General features: G+C 44.1%; 1 protein-coding gene across 1 annotated transcript in view; it reads right to left on the bottom strand.

Annotated features, from left to right (window-relative positions):
* Positions 1 to 17,878, bottom strand: part of Nid2 (nidogen 2) — a 63,288-nt gene extending 45,410 nt beyond the window's left edge. The window contains exons 1-3 of the mRNA XM_038309785.1: positions 17,595 to 17,878; positions 16,350 to 16,658; positions 4,577 to 4,809 (exon numbers count right to left, since the gene is read on the bottom strand). Of these exons, the coding sequence (XP_038165713.1) occupies positions 4,577 to 4,809; positions 16,350 to 16,658; positions 17,595 to 17,819 (767 nt within the window). The 5' untranslated portion in view covers positions 17,820 to 17,878. The remainder of the gene's footprint in view (positions 1 to 4,576; positions 4,810 to 16,349; positions 16,659 to 17,594) is intronic.
* Between the last annotated feature and the right edge of the window lie 4,598 nt (positions 17,879 to 22,476).

Below are 22,476 nucleotides of genomic sequence, written 5' to 3'. Positions count from 1 at the left end.
CCACTCACTCACCCTCCTTCACAGTTCATTTTGAAACCAAGACTATAAAGACAAAAGTGAGATTTTCCCTAATGTATGTCAAACAGAAACAAACCTTCTAGGTAAGTAACTAAAACATCATACTGGAATTTTAATATAAGTTGCTTTTTGTTTGGCATCATGCATGCAACTCTAAACCATCATATAAATCTGCTCCACAACCAAGAACCAAATGTTTTATCTAAAGTCTGGCTATCTGAAAACAAACAGGAAAAGCAAGAATATTGTATGCTTTCTCTATTTGAATGAAAACTTAAAAGATACCCTACACCACTTAAGTGTAAGCTTCCCCAACCACTTAAACAATATCGATTCCTATATGTTTTGGCCCAGCCTTCACCAAGTGCTTAACACTGTGCTCTACAAGTCTTCACAGTATTCTGCAAGTTAGAGGTAGTTGCTATGTCCAGTTTTACTGAGGAAAACTTAAGTAGTTTTAGAGAGGTTAACTAATCTTAAAATCATACATCTAATAGCTGGCAGAGTGTTAACGACAAAGCCTGCATTCCAAACATCTACGTTAAATTACACTGGAAACCAATATCTGGTGGATAAGAAGAAGTTATTCATAGGAACTAATCTACTAATGATAGAGGATGATACAGGACTGTTTTTTTAAGTCCAAGTCTAACTCAATAAGTGAAATGTATTTATCAAAATGAGTTACAATTTATCCAGTAGAGAGGACCATGAACCTTCTCAGATTCCAAGAATCATTTCTCTTTTTTCAGAGGAGTTTCACCAGATAGCCCAAGCTGGACTCAAACTTGGGATCTTCTGCTGGGATTATGAGTACATGGCATCTTTGCCAGCTCATGGGGACTTGGTGAAGAGGACAGCTACGTGTGAGACTCCTAACCCGAAGAGAAAGCTTATTATAAGGCTCTGGGAAGTTTGAATTAGCCAGTTACACTAGTCCAGTGTTTGCACAGAGCTCTCCCACGCTACAGAACATCCTCAAATATGGACAATGAGTAGTAAGAATGAACAGCTAATAAGAAAATTAAAAATTCACTAAATTGCACAAGAGATCTTTGTCCTTTTGGGCAGGTATTCATCACTCTAATCTAGATTTCTATAAAAGTAATGTTTGGTACAGTTTGAGGCTCTTTTTATTTCTGTGTCTTCATCCCGTGCCCAAGTGCACATGTGTTGTTACTGCTGTACTGATTGTTTATTGCCAGATTGATGCAAACCTAGACATATCTGAGAAGAGGAAACTTCGATTAAGGAATCCCCTCAATCACACTGGCCTATAGATAAGTCTGTGGGACATTTTCTTGGTTAATGACTGATGGGGGTAATCACTGTGGGTGGTACCACTCTAGGGTACCAACTTGAGCTATAAATAGCAGGCTGAACAAGATATGGGAACCAAGCCAATAGTGATGTTTTTTCCATAGGTTCTGCTTCAGTTCCCGTCTCGCTCCAGGTCCTTGTCCTGCCTGAGTTCCTGAGTTGGCTTCTGTCAATGCACTGTGAACCAGGATATACAAGCCAAATAAACTTATTCCCCCACAGGTTTTATCACAGCAACAGAGAGCAGACCGGGCCACTGTACCAGTTTACGTGGTACTGAAGATCAAACCAGGGCTTTATGTCAACCAGGCAAGTGTTCTACCAACAGACTTCCCTCCTGCCCTCACTCAGCATGTTTAGAGAAATCAATGTTGTAAATAAACAACACCAAAGAAGACAGAAATCCAGGCTCATAAAATGACTCAGCGGGGAAACCTGCTTGTCAACAAAAGGTGAGAGCTATACCCAGATTCCACATGGTGAAAGGGCAGCAAAAACTCCCACAAACTGCTCTCCAACACAGATACTCCGCAAGCACCCCAAGCACACAATAAGTGTAATTTTAAGAACTGAAAACCATCAGTAATGAAACCCATAGAGCTTGAGCTCACCCCCCAAGGTGCTGCAATTGGGAAGCCTCTCGAATCTGGGAATGGACAGCTATAAAAGCTCCAAGGAGTAGGAAAATACAAATTATGGAAGAGTAAAGCTAAATAAATGCCTTCTAATGAGACAAATCAACATCTTGCAGTTTGCCCCAGTGCCTGGTGGGAAACTAAACAGTTAGTTTATCCTACACTTTGAGGTTGTTTGGAATGCTTCCTGATGGAATTTGTCTCCTAGAAAGAGATTGTAAAATGGGATGACTGCACTTTCCTGCCTGAGTTCTTAGTAAGAACACATTAGAAAACCCACATTAAAGGCCTAGCACAGGCCCTGTGGGCAACACTTAATAACTACCCTCTTCCCTTCTTAAATGCAGATAGCTAGATATTCAAAGGAGCACTGAAATCATGAATAATGTATGACCTTCGTTTGAGGAGATTCTAGGACTAGGATAAGGATCTTCTCTTTGGAGATGCACAGCAGTGTTCAGAGAGAACCAGGATCATGCTTGTGAACTACTTTAGGTCACAAATGGTGTTCCCACAGTATTGGGCATATATGATACAATGTTTAAACACATACAATGATAATACAGATGGAGTCTGGAGTAAGGAGGCCTAGAAGATAGTGTCAGGCATGAAAATACTGAAGAAGAGGCAAACCCCATTCTGGAAGGGCAGGTAGCATTGCTGTCACTCGAAGAGGTGATAGGCAATTCTGACATTGATTTCATGTTATTCTGTTGTTTGTATTTTGTTTCATTTTTATTAAGCATGAAGTACACCAAACCTATCAGTAATTCTGGTCACATCTCACTCTGCCCTTCTCTGGCAACTCTGGTTATTTCTGGAAAGTATCAAAGAAAGGAATGAAATATCGGGAGTAGGTCGATGGCAAAGTGTGTCCATGTGCATGCATGAGTATATGTGTAAGCACCTTTATAGTTCTGGTAGGGAAACACAACTGCTTTTCCTCATAGGCTCTTTGTACACACAGACACATGTGCGCACACACATTCTTGCACACACATGTACCTGCTTCCTGTGGCCATGCAGATGCCAACACTCTTTCCAGGATTCTGTGATTCCTGGCCCTCCTTCCCAGGTTTCGTTGGTGTGTAGGGCCTATGCCTTAAAAATCGTAGTAATGCACATTGCTTTGTGGAAATGTCTAAGGCCCTCCCTACTATATCTAGGCTGAGCAAGGTATACATCCAAAGAGAATAGGCTCTCAAAAAGCCAGTACAGTAGGGATAAATCCTGGGGCCACTGCCAGTGGCCCCGCAGTCTGTCCCCAGCCATGCTTATGCTCTCTGAGGATTAGAAGGGAGTAGAGTGGAAGGGTGTGTGAGGGGAATGGGAGGAGAAAAGGGAGTGGGAACTTGGATTAGTATTTTTTTTTTTTAAAAAAGAAATCTAATAAATTAAGAATAAAGAAAAAAATCTTAGTAATGTGCTCCACCCTCCTTCCAAAGGCTGTACACACAACCTTGGGAGTGGGCTCCTAGTTAGGAGATAAAAAGAGAGAGGGCAAATGGCATGTAGCTAAGTTTGTTCTAGACTCTAGACTATACACCAGGTGAGGAGACCTGCACATGCCCCACATGGGTCACAAAAGGACACAGAGGCTCTGTATGAAATTTAATCCATATTTCAGTGCTTCAGATCTTGGCTTAACTATAGCTTGGCCATTATACTCTGACACAGGCACCTTACTAAATTCCCATGAGGTGATTCAAAAATTGAGAAAATAGCTCTACTTACTGCCTATAAGTCAAGTGAGATTTAATTAAGATAACATCTGCAAACGTTTTGTCACAATGCTTAGCAGATAATAAGTGACCAATAAATTTCTGCTGAGTTCTTTCCAGTTCTCTCCAGTTGTCAAGAACAAGAGATACATGCACAACAAGGTTTTCCTATAAGTGTGACTGAGAAGCAGCTAAGGGAGACCATGAAATAACTAATGTTGGCTAAGCCAGTGTTCCAAAAAGCAAAGACCAAAAGAGCCCACCTGGAGTCAATAAATTCATTCGAGCACTAATTGGACAGACAAATGCAAAATGGCCTAGTGCCCTGCTAACAGAATAAGCCATTGGGAAGAGCAAGAAGCAGTCTTGCTTCTGGCAATGCTGTGGGAAAACCTATCAGCATGATTTTGAGCAAATAAGTCAGAGGAGAAATCCTGAGATTTCCAAAAGCCCCATTCACTCTTCCCGAAAATTATATTACTCATAATTTAATCTTCAACAATACTTATTTGAAGCACCAAATCACGATGCTTCCTCCTGAGTAATAATTAACCTGGAAAGCCTCCACTGAGACAGTTATTACTAAATATTTTTATGTGGCTCCAAGAATAATGTTTTTCCTAGCAAGCCCCAGTGGTTCTGCAAGCACATACATAATTGCTGCTGGTTCTGGTTCATATGCCTAACAGCACAGGAAAATAAAGAATATCTTGGAGAGATATCCTTTAGCTCCAGGGTTGAGCTTAGCATCTGGATTTGACCCAGTGCCTTTTGTAGAAGCCACCAATCTTGTTATTAAATGATCTCTGGCCATTTGAGATCGTGTCCCTTCTAAATGTCCTTCCAATGGAATAGCACAGGCACACACTCCACATAACTTACTGGTAGAGATTTTTCACAGACTGCTCAGTGTTCGTCAGGCTGAAATATGGCACTTCTCTCTTCAGGTCATCTGCCTCCCCTCGGCAGAAGCCCACCCTAGCGGGAAGCTGCAACTGGACATTGTAGGACTCTTTGGGGCGGGTTCCAAAGAACTGAAGGCCATTGGCAGGATAGAGAAAGAGGGCGTAGGTATCAGATCCATCAGATGCCAGAACTGCCTGGAAAGTGTTCAGCTGTGGACAAACAGGAATTTCAAATATCCTTAAACAAACAAATAAACAAAAGAAGAAAATAGAATGTAGGCAAGATGCCAGAGTCCAAAATCCTTTTTACGATTTCCACATACTGGTTTAAAACACATTCTCTTTTAGAATCTTCTCTCCAAACCACAAATATAATTTTTAAGCTATACAAGTTGCTATTCTTAACCTCTTCTACCGATTTAGACCAACAGTTGCATTATTCACAAGTAAAACACTGGTTGAGAACCTCCAGGGTTGTAGGGAAGAAGAGGGCATGAGGAAGGGAAAACTAACACTAGGGATGCTTGAAAAAGCCACAGGGAACCCTACTTGTCAAAACATACACACAGCAAAAGTTTAAAGGGAATTACTTTACATGGGGGTAATGCTCCTCCCATCAGCCATACAGGTAATGCTCCTCCCATCAGCCACAAGTTATCAAATAAAAAGCCCAGTGAAGGCTGGGCAGGGTGGGGAATGCCTTTAACTCCAGTGATGTGTGATTCCCATTTATATGATTGGTTAATTAATAAAGAAAATGTGGCAATATACAGATTAATAGAAATGAGTTAAATTAATATGTAATAATTAGCCAATAAGAAGCTAGAGCTAATGGGCCAAGCAGTGATTTAATGAATACAGTTTCTGTGTGATTATTTTGAGGCTAAGTGGCCAGGAACCAACAAGCAGCCTCCTTGCTGCTACAAATTGGTGCCCACGTGACCAACTAAAATCCACTTAAAACCTGAGAGAAGTTGGAAAGAAATTCTAGGGAAAAAACAAAACAAAACAAAAACAGAGTTAAGCAGGGCTTTAAAGTTGCAGTTCCTTTAAGAGAAGTTTTCCTGAAGTGCCATTTTAAAATGCCGGCTTCCTGGGCCATGCTGCCATCGTGGCCGCTAGCTCCTTCTAGCGAATATTTGGATGGGGTTTGTGAGAAGCCTGCTGTGGCTTGCTTGATGGCAATGTGAACTGAGTGTGTGCCTGGAAGTGGGGCCTTATGTGTGGCTCTCGTAAGCAGCAAGCAGCTCCGCCATGTTGGAATGGTCAAGGCAAGCAGGAAGTACCATACATACCCTAGCAATGTCACAATTAGATTCTTAAGTGCTTAGCATCTTAAGAAGTGTTTCTGGTCAAAAAATAATTACAGACATGCAGTAAAGACAGATTCAGATAAAAAAGTTCTCTAAATGGGTCACAGTGTTGGATAAATGTACGTAGGCTTGGGGGAGAGAAGAACAAGAGTATAGAAAGTTATAAAAGGAAGTAAATGGTTTATAAAAAAACATAGTCTTTAAAGAGACAGTAAATATTAAAATGTAATAGAATAAAAAACAAAAGCTATGTAAAGATGAAAAATACACAGTCTGGATTATTATATTATTGTGTTTTCTTTGAATTTTTTGATTGTGAAGGAGCTAAGTACAGAGAGACATTTCGTTGTAAAGGTCACCATGAACACCCCTCAAAAAATTGCTTCATCCAATAAAAAGCAAGAAGCAGTTTGGAGAAAAACTACACCCATATTCCCAAATATTGTTTATAAATGTTTCTTTACATTTAAAGGGAGATATGCTATAGAGATTTGCATTTGTATGGATATTGCTCTATTGATACAGATTTAAGGTCAATTTTGTTATATGTATATTTCTGCTCTTGATTAAGGTATTGTGTTTGTGCAACTCATTTAAAAATGTAATGTATAAATTAAGAAATATAGGTTAATAGATAATCAATTATAATAGTCAAGTATGTAGTCATATTAGATTTTCTCTCTATATATCTCAGATAGATAGGTATTCTTCAAATCTTTCAGAGACCTTCAGAATATGGCATTTAAAATGTTTAAGAACTTAGGACTTTTCATGGCAATGAGACATGTCTGCTCTTGGCAGTACCAATTACTTCAAGAGGATTATGGGTATTGAAGAGTCTCCTTATGGAGTTGATTAGCATTTGGGCAAGAAACTGCTCTTTCCTGAACTGCTTGATGAACTGGACATATAGGATCCACAGAGAAATGACTTCTGAACTTGCCTAAAGGTGAGACTATCCTTCAGGGTTCCTGCTTCATGAAAGAGTCTGCCAGACATTCTGTAGGATACAGAAGAAAGTGACTGACAAACTACCAATATAGGCTGTCCTGTCTTTGAAATTTCCTGCTTCATGGAAAAGTCTGCCAGATACTATGAGTTTGTAGACTGAAAATGGATGCCCCAATAGTACAGAAGAACTTTGGGTGACTGTCCAGGCAGTGACAAGTCTCTGTCAATTCTAGAGTTTAAAAGTTGCTTACAATGCACTTAGGTAATATTATAATCTTCTGAATTTTTGATGGAGTTGAAGAATAGGTATAGTTTCCCTTAGATATGATAAAAAATAAAGTAGATATAAATATTATAACTGTAATTCTTGCTTGATACCTGTCTTATTATATGTAATTTTTTGGGGGGAGGGTTTCAAGACAGGGTTTTGCTGTAGTTTTAGGGCCTATCCTGGAACTAGTTCTTGTAGACCAGGCTGGCCTCGAACTCACAGAGATTCACCTGCCTCTGCCTCCCAAGTGCTGGAATTAAAGGCGTGTGCCACCACTACCTGGTCATTATATGTAATTTTACTACATTAAAGTTAAAACCTTCCTTTTTATTTAAACAGAAAGAGGGAGGTGATGTGGGATTCCCCATGTATGCTGTAAAATGATTGACTGGTTAATTAATAAAGAAAACTGGCTTGGTTTGATAGGGTAAAAGAATAGAGGTAGGCAGGGAAAACTAAACTGAATGCTGGGAGAAAGATGGGCAGAACCAGAGAGAAGCCATGTAGCCCTGCCAAAGCCAGATGGAACTTTAGCCGGTAAGCCACAGCTATGTGGCGATCCACAGTTTAATAGAAATGGGTTAGATTAATATGTAACAGTTAGTCAATAAGAAGCTAGAGCTAATGGGCCAAGCAGTAATTTAATGAATACAGCTTCTGTGTGATTATTTTGAGGCTAAGTGGCCAGGAACCAACAAGTGGCCTCCTCTCTGCTACACCCCAGCACTTGTGAGGCAGAGGCTGGTAGATCTCTGTGAGTTCGAGGCCAGTCTGATCTATTGAGTAAGTTCCAGAGCAGCCAGGAATACACAGAAACCCTGTCTCAAAAAGACAAACAAAAATAAAGAGCTTAGTGCCAGGTGTAAGATACATCCCCAACAAGTTGGTCAAGGGTGTCACCCATATCAGTGCTGGTTCGGGTCATTGTTCAGGTTACCCACCAGAAAGTGATAAAAAGAGGGTCCTATAAGTGATGGCACTACACATGGAGGTCAAAGAACTTGGAGAAATCAACCCGGTACTAACCACGAGCTTCCACCTGTTAGCACAGGCTACTGAGGGAGAAAGGACATCAACAGTCTCACCCTACTGAGAACACTGAGAGAACTACAAAACAAAGGCTCTAACAAGACGTGCTCGTGGGCTGGGCAGTTGTGGCGCATGCCTTTATTCCCAGCACTTGGGAGACAGAGGCAGGTGGATTTCTGTGAGTTTGAGGCCAGCCTGGTCTACAAAGTGAGTTTCAGAACAGCCAGGGCTGTTACACAATGAAACCCTGTCTGGGGGGCGGGGAAAGAGATACACATGGGTGTAATAAGTGGCATGAGTGTTAGGAGGATAATCAACTTCTTTCTGGGTGGATTTAAGGCCTGCTCAACAAGAGAAAACTTCTGCTTGGTATTGTAAATCTGGCCAAGAACTCGGCTGGGGATGCTCATAAGCCTTATGGGTAAAACTATGGTTATTATTTTGTTAAATGGATATAATATCAAATTGCCTTCTAAATACCTATACTTTTAAACCCATCTCTCAGTACATGGGAGCAACATATATAGACGCAAAACTAGTCAAAGTAGGGGTGGAGAGATGGCTCAGAGGTAAAGAGCACTGACTGCTCTTCCAGAGGTCCTGAGTTCTATTCCCAGCAACCACATGGTGGCTCACAGCCATCTGTAATGAGATCTGGTGTCCTTTTCTGGCCAGCAAGCATACATACAGACAGAACATTATACATAATAAATAAATAAAATGTTTTTTAAAAAAACTAGTCAAAGTACAGAGAACACACTATCTGTGGAGTGCTCAGACACAGGTGGTCCCATCTACAATATCTATTTCTCTCAAAGTTCGGGGAACATCATAGAAAAAGAGGAGGAAGGAGTTTAAAGGCCAGAGATCAGAAGGAACGGGTCAAAACAATGACCTGTGGACATGATGGGGCTACCAAACTCATGAACCCACAGCACAAGCACAAGATCTAACCACTCAGCTTTCCAGCATGGATGAGGGAGGGGCACAGAAGCCTGCACTCGCAGCTGAGTGGATACTGACAGCTGATGACTGCTAGGGGAGGAAGAGTCAGTTTTCTTAAAGGGTGAGGTCCCTGGTGGGTGAGAAGACCAGGCTCCATTGGGTGGCCCCTCACCCATGCCCAGATGGGCTGCACTAATTGTACTTACCGGGTCAAATAAAGGACATAAAGTTGAGAATGGACAGGAGTAGAGGAATATATTGAAAATACATTGTATGAATGTGTGAAATTCTCAAATAACTTTAAAATAGTATACTTAAAAATTTTAAGGTTGCAAGTTTCTCCAGTCCAATCTTTTTTTCCTTTGTTTTAAATTTAATTATTTTTTTTTCATTTTACATCCAATTCCAGTTCCCTCTCCTTTCCCCCCACCTCCACCATCCCCCCCCCCCCCTCTTCACTTCTCAGAACAGATAAGGCCTCACCTGGGGAGTCATCAAAGTCTGGGATACCAAGTTGAGGCAGGACCAACCTTCCCCTGTTCTCCTACTTCCCCTCCCCCCGGAATCAGGTCAGGGTATCCCACCTTAGGTTATGGGCTCCAAAGAGCCACCAGTTCATGTACCAGGGAAAGTTCTGGTCCCACTGCCAGGGCCCCTCCCCGAAACAGATCAAGTCATATAGCTGTCACCCATATTCAGAGGGCCTAGTTTGGTCCCATGAAGGTTCCCCAGGTGTCAGTCCAGAGTTCGTGAGCTCCCACTAGTTCAGGTCAGCTGTCTCTGTGGTTTTCCCAATCATGGTCTTGAACAAACTTGCTCTTATGATCTCTCCTCCCTCTCTTCATCTGGACTCTAGGAGCTCAGCCCAGTGCTGCAGTCCAAACTCTTTTGAGAGGTCAAACAAGGAGCAAAATAAAACTTGTTCATTCCCATACCCCGAGTCCTAGTTTGTAATCTTGTGTGTCAGCATCTCTCATTTGGATCATCCATCCATCCATCCATCCATCCATCCATCCATCCATCCATCTATCCATCCATCCATTCACTGCCCACTGCAGGCAAGCCTCCGTCAGGAGCTGGTCAAAAGGTCTCCTTAGTGCTTTCACAAATTCTCTTTTTATCTTGTCACATTGCATTTAAAGAAAGAGACCACTTAAGGTGGGAAATGAGTAGTGGTGGCAGCCAGCCACCCCAGAGCTCATGCCCTGCAATGGTCAGCCACCTGAACTCCTCTCCCATGTTCGGCTTCACTACACTCTCAACACAGTGTTTAACTGTACCCACTCCCACTATGTGCTTTGATGTTGTGTTCTTATTTTCCCTGCACCTAGAAAACCCTAACCTCCAAGTACTGGCCCCTGAGGGGCTTAGCACTGTGGTTCTATATGAAACTCCTTCTAATTCTCCAGCACCCTCTTTGCTGGCTTCTGGTATGCATTCAACTCAGGTTGCCTGGTTTGGTTTTAAATCCCACTCACCGAATCGTTTGAATATTAATTCAACAGTACCTGCTGAGCCAAAACTTTATGTTTGATGCTGCAGGCTAAGGAAGGAGCCAAGGTCGTATTTTTAGGAGAAGGAAACAGCCATGATTGGAATTTCTGGAGAGTTACTGGGGAAAGCATGGTGGCGGAGGTCACAGAGGAGGGTGTTTAGGACATCAGAATGGGGGTGGGGTGGCGTCACAGTGGCAGCCAGTGAATGTAGATAAACACTGCAGGAGCCAAAAGCAGACAGAGGAGAGAAGGAGCTGAATTAACACCGGCTGACTCCGGAATAACTCCAGGTATTTCATTTACTGGGTTTCAACAGGACCTTCCGGCCTTCAGCACACTTCCTTCCACCAATTAGTTAAGGGATATTCAACTGTCTCAGAGACTACAGTCTGCTTCTCTCATAGAAGAATTTACAATTTAATAGGGAAACTGGGAAAGGATTTTTTTTTAAATATATGCTTTATAAACCAGATGAATGATAGAAAAATCACTAATTGGCACCATTACTTCACCATTTTGCTAAACACGACAAAACTGGGAACAGGGAAGAACTTGAGATTTGAATACAAGGAAGGAATGTGTCCTTGTGCTTTTCTTTCTGTCTTATTCTAGAATTTCTCAAATGTTAATTTTACCTTTTCAACATCTATTGCTATTGGTTAGACTGAGGTTGGGCTGATTGGACAAAGAAACACAGATATTAATATGTGAAACACCAAATCTATATGCTCTCTAACTGGAAGAATCTGCTTGCCTTCCCTGCTTTTAAAAAAAGTTTATTTATTCAGTTCCTCCCTACTACATCTCATGAACAAAGCTTGACTCTTCCTCAGAAGGCCAGAATCTCTCCATGTTTCTATTTCAGGTAGATACCTAACACATGTCACCAGTCAGGGTGGGGCCTGTAATGATCTGTTCACACACACTGTCAACTGAGGCAGGCAGATCTTCCTTCCTGCTTGCAGCCTTAGTCTCTCTCCCTTTTCCATCTTCCTCTTGAAGAGGCAACTTCTGCCTCTCCCCACTTCTCCCCTTTCCCCCTTCTCTCTCTCTCTCTCTCTCTCTCTCTCTCTCTCTCTCTCTCTCTCTCTCTCTCTCTCTCTCTCTCTCTCCACCCCCCCCGTCTGCCCTTCTCTCTGCTCTTCTCCTTCCCCTTCTCTTCCATAACCCACTTAATAAATATCCAACTTCACTCTGCACGGCTTGCCTATCTGTCTGTCTCTTGCCCACCACCGCCACGAGGCTGCCGCCCCGGGACCAGCTGCCTTCGGAGACTTGTGGCATGGTCTGGTACGCTGTCCCTGCCTGGGACTGGCTGCTTCCGGGACCTCTGCCCCCTGCCTGCCGCCACGTGGCCAGCTGCCTGCTTTAGCTTGGGGACCTGCAGTGTTTCTGCCACTGCAGCTACTTGGGGATCTGCAGCATTTATAATTAATCCATGTCAGGGCCAGTCACTGCATAAGTTTTATTTCTATCACAACTCAGGAGATAAAAGGAGTGGAGCTGGAGCTGAGAACACCATCCTTAAATAACCAACTGTGGAGGTTCCTGGTATGGTGGCCACAGTCAACTTCACAAGATAAGGGAGAATCCAGGTTCTAAATTTAGAGAAATTGTATAAGATAAGGGTTTTCTACATTTGGAGAACTGAAGGGGGAGGGAGGAAGCCCTGTAGAGAAGTAAGAAAGGCTGGTTGTGATGGGAGAGGCTGGCTTTTAAGTAAGGAATCTGTACAACTAATGCTCTGCTTATTCATGATAACGAAAATGCCTTCAGTGTCTCTTCTATGTCACCTTTTCAACAAGCATTCAAAGGTTTAATTTCCTTGTCTTCACTAAAATAGGCAAATACTAGAGAAAACCAACAAAACTTCTTTTAATAAAATTCATGATCCCAAAGTACATTCCAAAAGAGTTGAGTTGCTTGGAAACCACTCTACACATGAACAGACCCCTTGTCAGGCTATTGACTTCAACATAGAACCGCTAAGAGGCTATTTCACAGGTCCTGAAGGGCCCTCCTCACAGATACCCTTTGACTGGTTTCCAAAGGGAAAGGCCCTCACATTCCCAGAGACAAGCTTTCTAAGAGCCCTCCATAGAGGCTCTGAAGGGAAACCCTCAGAGGGACTGGTAAAGGCTACACAAGGGTCACTGGCTTTCAACTTTCCTGGAATCCACAGGGTCAAGAGCAGGATAGAGAGAGGCAAGACAGAGCTGCCTAGCTGCAGTTGAGACAGAAAACCTGAAGCTTTAGCAGAAACCACGCAGAAGCCTGCATATCCTTTGCCGGTACAGAATATGGCCTTTCAGTGTTGATACAACACTGGCAGAACCAGGCTGACAGAAAAAACATACCATTTGGCAAGAGCAAAATATCAGCCAATGTTATGCCATCTTTCCCACCAGGGATATACCTATCCAACTTTACCAAAATGATAAAAAAAAAAAAAAATAGAAATGAGGTAATCCCTTCATCAGGACAAAGATCAGAGTCCTTACAGAGGGAGGGCCAGAGGAAGGCAGCTCTGAAGGTGAAACCCTTGCATAGAAATCCAAGTTCAATTTTAAGAACCCACATGGAAGGGAAGAACTGGCACCAGGAGGTTCTTTTTCTGAACTTTGCATGTGTATCTTGGAGTGTATACACGCACATCATACAAACACAAATACCATACACATCATCCACACACCATCCACACATGTATGATGCACAGACACCATACACACATCATACACATACCATGTACAAACACTATACATATGGACACACACACATATATACCATGCACATACACACGTTATACAACCACTATATAGACACATACATCATACAAATTTATACATACACACATACATATGCACTCATATATGTATATATACATCACATACATCATATATACACCATGCATACACAAAAACACAACACACACCATGCAGACCCACATCAATTTACACCCAGACACATATATCATGCATACACAGACAGGCAGACAGACAGACAGATGGGCAGATACATATACACAAAAAGATAAAATGAAATAAAACAACCAAATCCTTACATAGAGCTGTAGAGTGGCACTGTTACATCGCAGGAACAAACAAACCAGCACCTGGTCTTATCAAGCCAACGTGAGAAGGTACATGACTGAATACCTGCATGCACATCTTCAATTTCAGCAGTGATAGTGGCTACTTAAAAACTTCAGTTCAGGCTGGAGGGATGGCTCAGAGGTTAAGAGCACTGACTGCTCTTCCAGAGGTCCTGAGTTCTATTCCCATCAACCACATGGTGGCTCACAGCCATCTGTAATGAGATCTGGTGCCCTCGTCTGGCCAGCAAGCATACAGACAGACAGAACACTGTATACATAATAAATAAATAAATCTTAAAAAAAAACAACAAACTTTGCTTCAGTTCATTCGTATGACAGTCCTATAAAGTCGGTACTGTCACCTCATTCTACAGCTTAGAAAATGGAGACTGAGGGGTCACTTCTCCCTGGAAAAGAAGCGTAACTGTTATGCTATTTACATGATTTGTGTAGAAAAAAAAACAGGTCTTGCATGAAAAGCATAAGAAAGGGAAAAAATGCAGAGTTGAAAAACTTGCCTTTGCCTCATTTAAGGCAGATCTGGAAATCATTTTCTCTTCTGTTATCTGTGGTAGGAACACCCTTGCACTTTTCTTATAGGACTGTATCTAGAAAACAGTATACTATAAGAAAATGTAATGAAATATAAGAATTGATGACTTATTACCTGTATTAAAAGTGCTTATTTTGTTTTCTATTATAAGCTTGTTATTCCTGATTTTAGGTTAAAATTTAATTTTTTTTTTCGAGACAGGGTTTCCCTATAGTTTCTAGAGCCTGTCCTGGAACTAGCTCTTGTAGACCAGGCTGGCCTCGAACTCAGAGATCTGCCTGCCTCTGCCTCCCGAGTGCTGGGATTAAAGGCGTGCGCCACCACCGCCCGGCCTAGGTTAAAATTTAAATGTTAAAAAATATAATATAATGAATGAATAAATGAGTGAGTGAGTGATGAAATCTAACAGTTGTGCCTGTCTTCTCTAGCCCTTTAGCTGGCCCAGGGCACAGTGGGCACAAAGAAACTACAGTATTTAGTTTGAATTCTATTGTACTCTGTTGAATTATAATTAAAATGTCAAACCCATGCATTACAAGGTTAATTAGTCAACAAAACTAGATGTTACCTGTCAACTAAGGAACCATAATTTCAAATGATGTTTATTTCTAGACCTTTGCTGGACTTTAATAAACAGGTCTCTTCCTTAAAGAACATGGAACAAACACAGCCACCATTGGTTAGAAATCAGTGACAGTGGGCAAGCTCTTAACCTCTTTGGGAAGACATCTCTATTTCTGTAGCCAAGAAACACTAGGAGTTAAAGTAAAGAAGGCTTTGGTCCTGGTCTATGCCATTTTACACCGGGGTGGGGGTGGGGTTTCACAGGCACATACCAGGGATGAGGCAATCTATCCTGACTCCACCCATGCCCATTTCACAGGATGCCAAGTCCCAAGCCTGAGGCAGAGCGGCTGGTGCTTTCTCCAGTGAGGCTGCAGAACACAGTATCCCGCAGAGCAGAAGTAAGCACACTGTTACATTAAGGGCAAGGTGGCAAAGGCTATAAAGAACTTACAAAAGTGTACAACCTTTCTGGGACATAAGCTAAGGCTATACAGTGATTTGACTCTTTAAAAAGATTACATGGGGCTGGAGAGGTGGCTCAAGAGCCCTTGTGGCCTTTTCAGGATGCTAAATCAAATGCCTGCATCCTTGTCAGTCAGGCAGCTCACAGCTGCCTGTAACTCCAGCTTCAGGGAGTCCATGAACTTCTATCTTCTGGTCCTACTGACACTGGCAAACACAGAGACAATATAAACGTGAATAAAATAAGTAAAAAATTTAAAAAGTGATTCACAGTATGAACTATAATAAAAACACAGAAACAACACTGGGAACTGTCGTAAACGCACTGGATGAGATCTTATATAGTCACTATAAATGTTACATAAAAAGTGACCGAGTATATACTATTCGACAGAAAAAGCACTGAAGCAGCAATATGCGAAATATGAATCCACTGTTGTTAATGGCAATAATGATATTCGTAAGAAATAGGTGGAAATCTAGTCAGGTGATGGTAGCACACACCTTTAATCCTAGCACTCAGGAGGCAGAGGCAGGCAGATTACTGTGAGTTCGAGGCCAACTTGATCTACAGAAAGAGTTCCAAGATAGCCAGAACTACAGAGGAAAACCCTGCCACGGGGTGTGGTGTGGTGTGGTGGGTGTGGTGGTAGGGTTGGAAGACTGGAAATCTACTTATAAAAATGTTTAACGGTGGTTGTTTCTTCTTTAATTTCCTGATTTTTTCCATTTTTTTTCATCAAGGAACATATCGTTAGAAATTTGTGTGCTTATAGGTGACTCCAGAAATAAACTAAAGTGACGTAGGTCCCAAAGGTCTTCGGTATCTGTACATCAGCCCTTCATTTCACAGTTTTCTTTGCCGATTTAGTCACATTATGGATGTACCCTTAGAACACGCCCAGAGACAACAGACTTCACTCTTCACTCCCAAATCGTCCAAGCACTGGCTAGACCACTAGACTACATCCGCTTCAATGGGCAGGGAAGAAACTTCAAGCCTTAGTTCCCACTCAAAGCCAAGCCCATCCCTTCAATTTGTTCAACTGCAGGGCTTCCCCTCACTTACCTCTTCCGAGGGTGCAGCCCCACGCCTGACCTCCTCGTAAGCGCCCACGTTCTCCCAGGTGGCCAGGAAGGCGTGGGTGGGGGTAAAGTTGAATGCAGACAGCGGGAAGCCTGTACGCACATAGTGGGCCACCAGACCCAGCACAGCAGGGGAGGTGTCCTCGCGGTACAGGATCCGGCCCCTGCCCTTACTTGTGTCGATGTCAGCCAGGAAGGGGGCGATGGCTGGGAAGTCAGTAGGAAAATCATCATCCACATATTGAGTCTCCCTGGGGAAGTCCTGGGTGGAGATGATGCCATTGGTGCCCACCTGCAAAAAGGACCACGAGGAAGGTGAGGTGGTTCACCGGGTAAGGGCACTTGCCTCCAAACCTAACGAGTTGAGTTCCAGGACCTGAACCCACATGCTGGAAGGGGGGAAATGATTGTTCTCTAACCTTCACAAGCAGGAGGTGGCAAGTGAGCCTCGCTCCCCATAAACATTTTTAAAAGGACAAAATAGTGGCGGTCGCTCAAACCCAAAGGAAAGCCACCATTCTCAAGTCATTTGCGCTTACCGTCCCTGGGAGAGAAGCTCTGCTGGAGCCAGGAAGCCTCCCTCTCCTAGCTGATTAGGAAACACAGTTAGGACAGCCAGCTCAACTTCGGCGACGGTCCTGCTCCTACCCCACCTCTCCAATGTAGTGCGACCAGCAGATGCGGCCTCCCTCGAACCCGCCCATCTTTCCACTAGCGCCGAGTCCTTGAGCTCTATCGGCGTGCACAGCCACCCACCGCACTAAACGCAAACTCCCCTGAAGCCTTTCTGCGTAGGATACCACAGTAGAAGGGTGCCGTCTTTGCGCCCCCTTGAGAGATGACCCTTGCCGGGCGGTGGTGGCGCACACCTTTAATCCCAGCACTTGGGAGGCAGAGGTAGGCGGATCTCTGTGAGTTCGAGGCCAGCCTGGTCTACAAGAGCTAGTTCCAGGACAGGCTCTAAAAAAGCTGCAGAGAAACCCTGTCTCGAAAAACCAAAAAAAAAAAAAAAAAAAAAAAAAAAAAAAAGAAAGGAAAAAAAAAAGAAAAAAAGAAAGATGATCCTTATTAATGAACAGCAGGGGTCACGAAGCTGCAGCACCACGGCGGAGTCTGGTCCCCAGAAGGACGACAGCTGAGCATGGGCTAGTTGTTCAACTTCATGGACACCCCGGGAAGAAGCTACAAGACTCACACCCAGCCGCGCACCTCCGGGAGCTGAACTTACGTAGAGGTCGTTAAACTGGACATCGTAGAAGTGTAGGGGTACTGCAAGCTTCACGGCTGCTGAGCTTTCGTCGTCGCCCTCTAGTAGCAGCTGGTCTCCCCGCGACTCTCCGTAAGGGAAGAGTTCATCAGGACGCAGAGCCCCGACTCGCGACAGGAGGAGCAGGAGCAGCAGCGACGACAGCGATGGCGGTGCTAGCCGCTGGGCAATCGGGTCCTGAGACATGCTCGCTCCTCCCAGGCTCACCGCTACTCTGCGGCCCGCACAGCCTGCCAGTCTCCAACCTGGACCTCTAGTCCGCACTGCGGGCCCGCCCAGCGCGCTGACTGGCTATGACTCTTGAACATTGACCAATCAGCAACTCTGAGAAAGTTTGCCAGCTGCCACTACATCTGGTTCTCATTAGGTTTTCTGAGACTGCGGTAGTTCGCTGGAGCGGCGGGCCTGGGAAGGTGAGGCTGCTGGCCCGTTGCTCCTAGGCTTTCCCCCATCCTCCAGTATGGGTTACCACTCTGCAGGAGGTAACTTCACGCCCTGGCGGGACCCCTGGTGCTCGTGCAGCTGCAGGCTGGAACGACTCCACGCTAAGGACTGGCAGAGCAAGGGAGGCTGATGGGGTTACACGCTGGGGTTCGCGCCCTGTGCTAGGGTCCGGGTTACCCCTCTTGCTAGAGGTCAGGCCCTCGGATAAAGATTCAAAGGAGCTTTGTCTCTATCCCGTGACTGCCCCGCCCCACCCAAACTTCCTGCTGAGAAGCGTGTCTTTGTGAAAGGCTGACTCCCAAGTTCCATCCAAGCAGTGGCTAGCGCTGGGATGACTCTGCCACCCTCTGAAATGTCCTCCCCAGTTGTTTGCCTTCCCTGGGAAAAACTGCCCAGGGCAGACGGTGAATCCCACTGTGTCTGTGAACCCCTCGAATTGGAGCCTGGAGTGAAGCGGCCTGGCGCCTGGCAGGGCGGGTCAATTAAGTGTTTCTCCCGAAGCCTCCAAGTATAGGAATTGTCCTAGCAGGAGGCCACAGAATAGGTAACCCGAGCTGCACCGCAGGTCTGGAAACCTGGAAAGCAGCTGTACCCGGTGTAAACATCCCCTCTGGGAAACCTCGGGAGCCCGGTGAGATTTTATCACCATTTTATTATCAGGAGCTTGAAATTTCTCTCATAGTCCTCTCTCTCTCTCTCTCTCTCTCTCTCTCTCTCTCTCTCTCTCTCTCTCTCTCTCTCTCTCTCTCTCTCTCTCTCTCTCTGTTCTGCCCCGCCCCTTAAAAAGCCAATGTAGTTTAAAAGACAAAGGGGTGCGGCGGGGGGGGGGGGGGCTTAGAAATAGTTTAAGGAACTCTCAGAAGACAGCTTTCTCTTTTGTGTTTATCCCAGATAAGTAATTCTTTAAAACTCAAGGGGTCAAATACTAAAATCCGTTAAGACAACAGACTGTAAGACTCAGAATCAACACAACAGAAAAGGCCCCAAAGCAGATTGTTTTCCCAAACTGGAGAGGGATTATATTTGCTCTTAGCAAAACAAAACAAAACTTAGAGTTGCACGTATTTTCTCTCTCTCTCTCTCTCTCTCTCTTTTTTTCTGGGATCAAGTATTTACATTTTGTTGAGGACAAAATGATGTATCAAAGGTGTGAGATGATTTGACTTCTCCAAGGTCACCTTCAGTTACTCTCCCATCCCCCACAAACTCCTCCATTGGCCTGTGATATCTTGATTCAGCACAACAGTAGCTAACATTGATTGGTGGTCTATCCTACAAATTATCGGTGAGGCGAACTCCAAGAAGGAATCCCCACATGCTGATTTTGTAGTATTCACTCTTTTGTACAAGCCCTTCCCCGGAATGGTGGGCTAGCCTGTGCCTTCTAACCAACAGAATGTAGCCATAGTGAGAGAATTCACTTCAGTGACCCTTCTGTCTCGCCAGCAAACACCGATGTCTCCACAGATTCTGAGGAAGCCAGATACTGAATTCAGAAGGCAATATAAAGCAAAGAACTTGGGGCAGCCTCTGGCCACCAACAGCAAGAAACTAAATTCTGCCAAGAGCCACAGCCCTTACTGACTTGGGTGCAGCCTTGTGGGAGACCCTGAAGCAGAGGCCTCAGTTAAACTGACCCAGATTCCTGATCCATAAGAACTCTGAGACTTACTAAATATGTGTTGTTTCAAGCCTTTACATTTAAGAAATATTGCTGTACAGCACCAGATTACAGAATCAACTAGACATTGTGCTAAGGAAACTAAGCTTGGAGAGTTGTTTTAAACAGTGATTATTACCACTTGACAGGTGTATATCAGAGCTTAGATTTGAACCCAGTTTTGTCTAATCTCTAATCATATGGATGCAATGGCACTTTTACTTTTGCAAAGTAGCTAGGGTTAGTTCTCTTGATTCATCTCTGGCTATGGCTACCACCTCTCAAATGCCACCTTCTATATTTCATAATATAGAATAACTCACATGCTAGTTCCCTTCTTGACAGTGAGTTTTCCCAATCAGTCTTTAAATAACATTTTGCATCCTTTAAGAAGCTTTCCTAGAAAACACAGACTGATTTAGAGGTCCCTTCTTGCATAGCACTTGCCCTGGGCTTGACATGGTGGCATCTTATCCCACACATATCTCCTGTGATCCCTTTAGCAATCGTCAGTGTGTTTGGGGAGCAGGGATTTTGTCTGACCTTGTAACAATGCACTCTACAAACACAAATTCAAGAAGTGTTTGTAGAGTGAGTGAAGTAAAGCAAGGCATCCTGAGACTAGGACCCAGGTCTTCTGATTCAGAACTTTCTTTCCCCTCTGCCACCTTTTTTACTAATCAGGTCTAGTTTGTAATCCTCTTTACCAGGCTGCCTAGCAACCCATCAACCACTGTTCTCCAGTTTTCTTCACTTTTTGATTCATTCATCCAATATGCCTGCAAGCTTACCATGACATGTAGATATGAAGGCTCTCATTGTAATGGTCTGTCCTGTCCCTTTAAGAGACAAGCCCTGCCCACTTCCTCCCTCATTGACTGAAGCAAGCAGATTTTCCTTCTGCTTTCAGCCTGAGTTCCTTCCTTCCCTTCTCTCTCCTGAAGAGGCAGCTTCTGCCTCTCTCCCTTCTCCCCACTTCTCCCCTTACCCCCCCTCTCTCTTTCTCTCATTCTCTCTCTCTCTCTCCTCTCTGCTCTTCTTCCTTTCCCATCTAAATAAATACTCACTTTCTATGTATGGCATGCCTAATAGGTCTCTGTCTCTTACCCACTGCCTGGCTCCCTGCCTGGGACCTGGCTGCCTTTGTGGCCTGCCAGGATCTTGTGCCTGCTGCCCACTGCTACCAACTGCTGCCACTCGGGGACCTGCAGTATTTTATTTTTACCATAACATTTGGTGCTTGTGACTTAGTCAGGCTCTCTCCACATTCCCTCCAGCCTACAAGCAAGCCAGCTGAGAACACGTGGAACCCTGGGCTCAGGAACCAGGTTTCTTTACAACAGATCTGTGTTCTATCTGCCTGAACACCGACCAGTGGCATCAGTGGTGACTTTTCCCCTTCGAGCCCCCAACCTCAGCCTTCATGGCTATGGTTGAGCCCTTCGCTAACATTCATCTCTGGTTGCTTTCCATAGCTAAAAGTGTGACTGGACTAACCGGGTTGGTCCTCCCGTGATAGCGTGATCTGCCCTGTCGCTGAGATACCATGCCACAAGCCACGGTGGGGAACAAAGGCTGGAATTGAAAGCAGCTGCCTCATGGATCCGGACTAACCATGGTGCATTAGATTTGGGGCCCGGGGTCCCTCGGATTTTTCTTTCTCCTTTCTTTTTTTCCTCTTCTCTTCTCTTCTCTTCTCTTCTCTTCTCTTCTCTTCTCTTCTCTTCTCTTCTCTCCTCTCCTCTCCTCTCCTCTCCTCTCCTCTCCTCTCCTCTCCTCTCCTCTCCTCTCCTCTCCTCTCCTCTCCTCTCCTCTCCTCTTCTCTTCTTTTCGATTACTTGTAAGTGGTCCCTGCTGTGAGAGACAGTTCAGAGTGACCTCTAGCCTCTGGCTTCCGAGTCACCTGGACCTGGAGCCACTTAGGCTTCATCCACACCCTGCCTGTAGAGAGGAGATGTCCTTCTGTAGGCTCTGCTGTGTTTGTTTGCTGTTTTCTTTTCCAGCTATGGTATAAACCCTCAAACTATCAGCCAACCGCCTGTGAATGTTCTGCCAGTGTCCCTCTGGCTCCACTTTTCCTCAAACTATCCCTGCCACTGCTACTGCTGGTCTCCCAGAAACTGACAAGATTAGCCGGATCCATGAGGCAGCTGCTTTCAATTCCACCCTTTGTTCCCCACCGTGGCTTGTGGCATGGTGTCTCAGCGACAGGGCAGATCATGCCTCTAGGTCTCTCTAGTTATTGTGTTTAAAACTCCTGCAGCTCAAAAAAAAAAAAAAAAAAAAAAAACGTGGCTCTTCCATATAACATGTGGCCACTGCCATTTTGACTATTGTCAGGTGAACTTACTGCCATCTTAACTGAGGTCAGGTGACTTCACTGCCATCTTAACTGAGAGCCAGGTCAGGTGACCAAGTCCCGCCATGTTTACTAATGTATACTCTGGTTTACCTGTGTTTTTGTCTCTAAATTCCTTTTGTTGACTCTATTGCATGTGTATTTTGGGCAGTGGCATGCTGTTGGTAAGACCCACCAAGAGCATCCACTTCTCCCAATTGCTCTTCACTGAGTGTGTGTGTGTGCATACATGTAACTTAAATGCACCTATGTTAACTGTTATAATTGTCTCTTCATTGTATCTCATTCCAGACTACAAAGCAATAAGCCTCACATTTTAAATTGGAATGTACTTTTTAGTTTCTTAATCCAACCCTGCTTTAAAATATATTAAGCTGTTC

This window comes from Arvicola amphibius, chromosome 13, assembly GCF_903992535.2.
Source record: "Arvicola amphibius chromosome 13, mArvAmp1.2, whole genome shotgun sequence".
In the NCBI taxonomy this organism is placed as follows: Eukaryota; Metazoa; Chordata; class Mammalia; order Rodentia; family Cricetidae; genus Arvicola; species Arvicola amphibius.
Note: the sequence above shows the minus strand (reverse complement) of the source record. Positions and strands in the feature narration are given on the sequence as shown.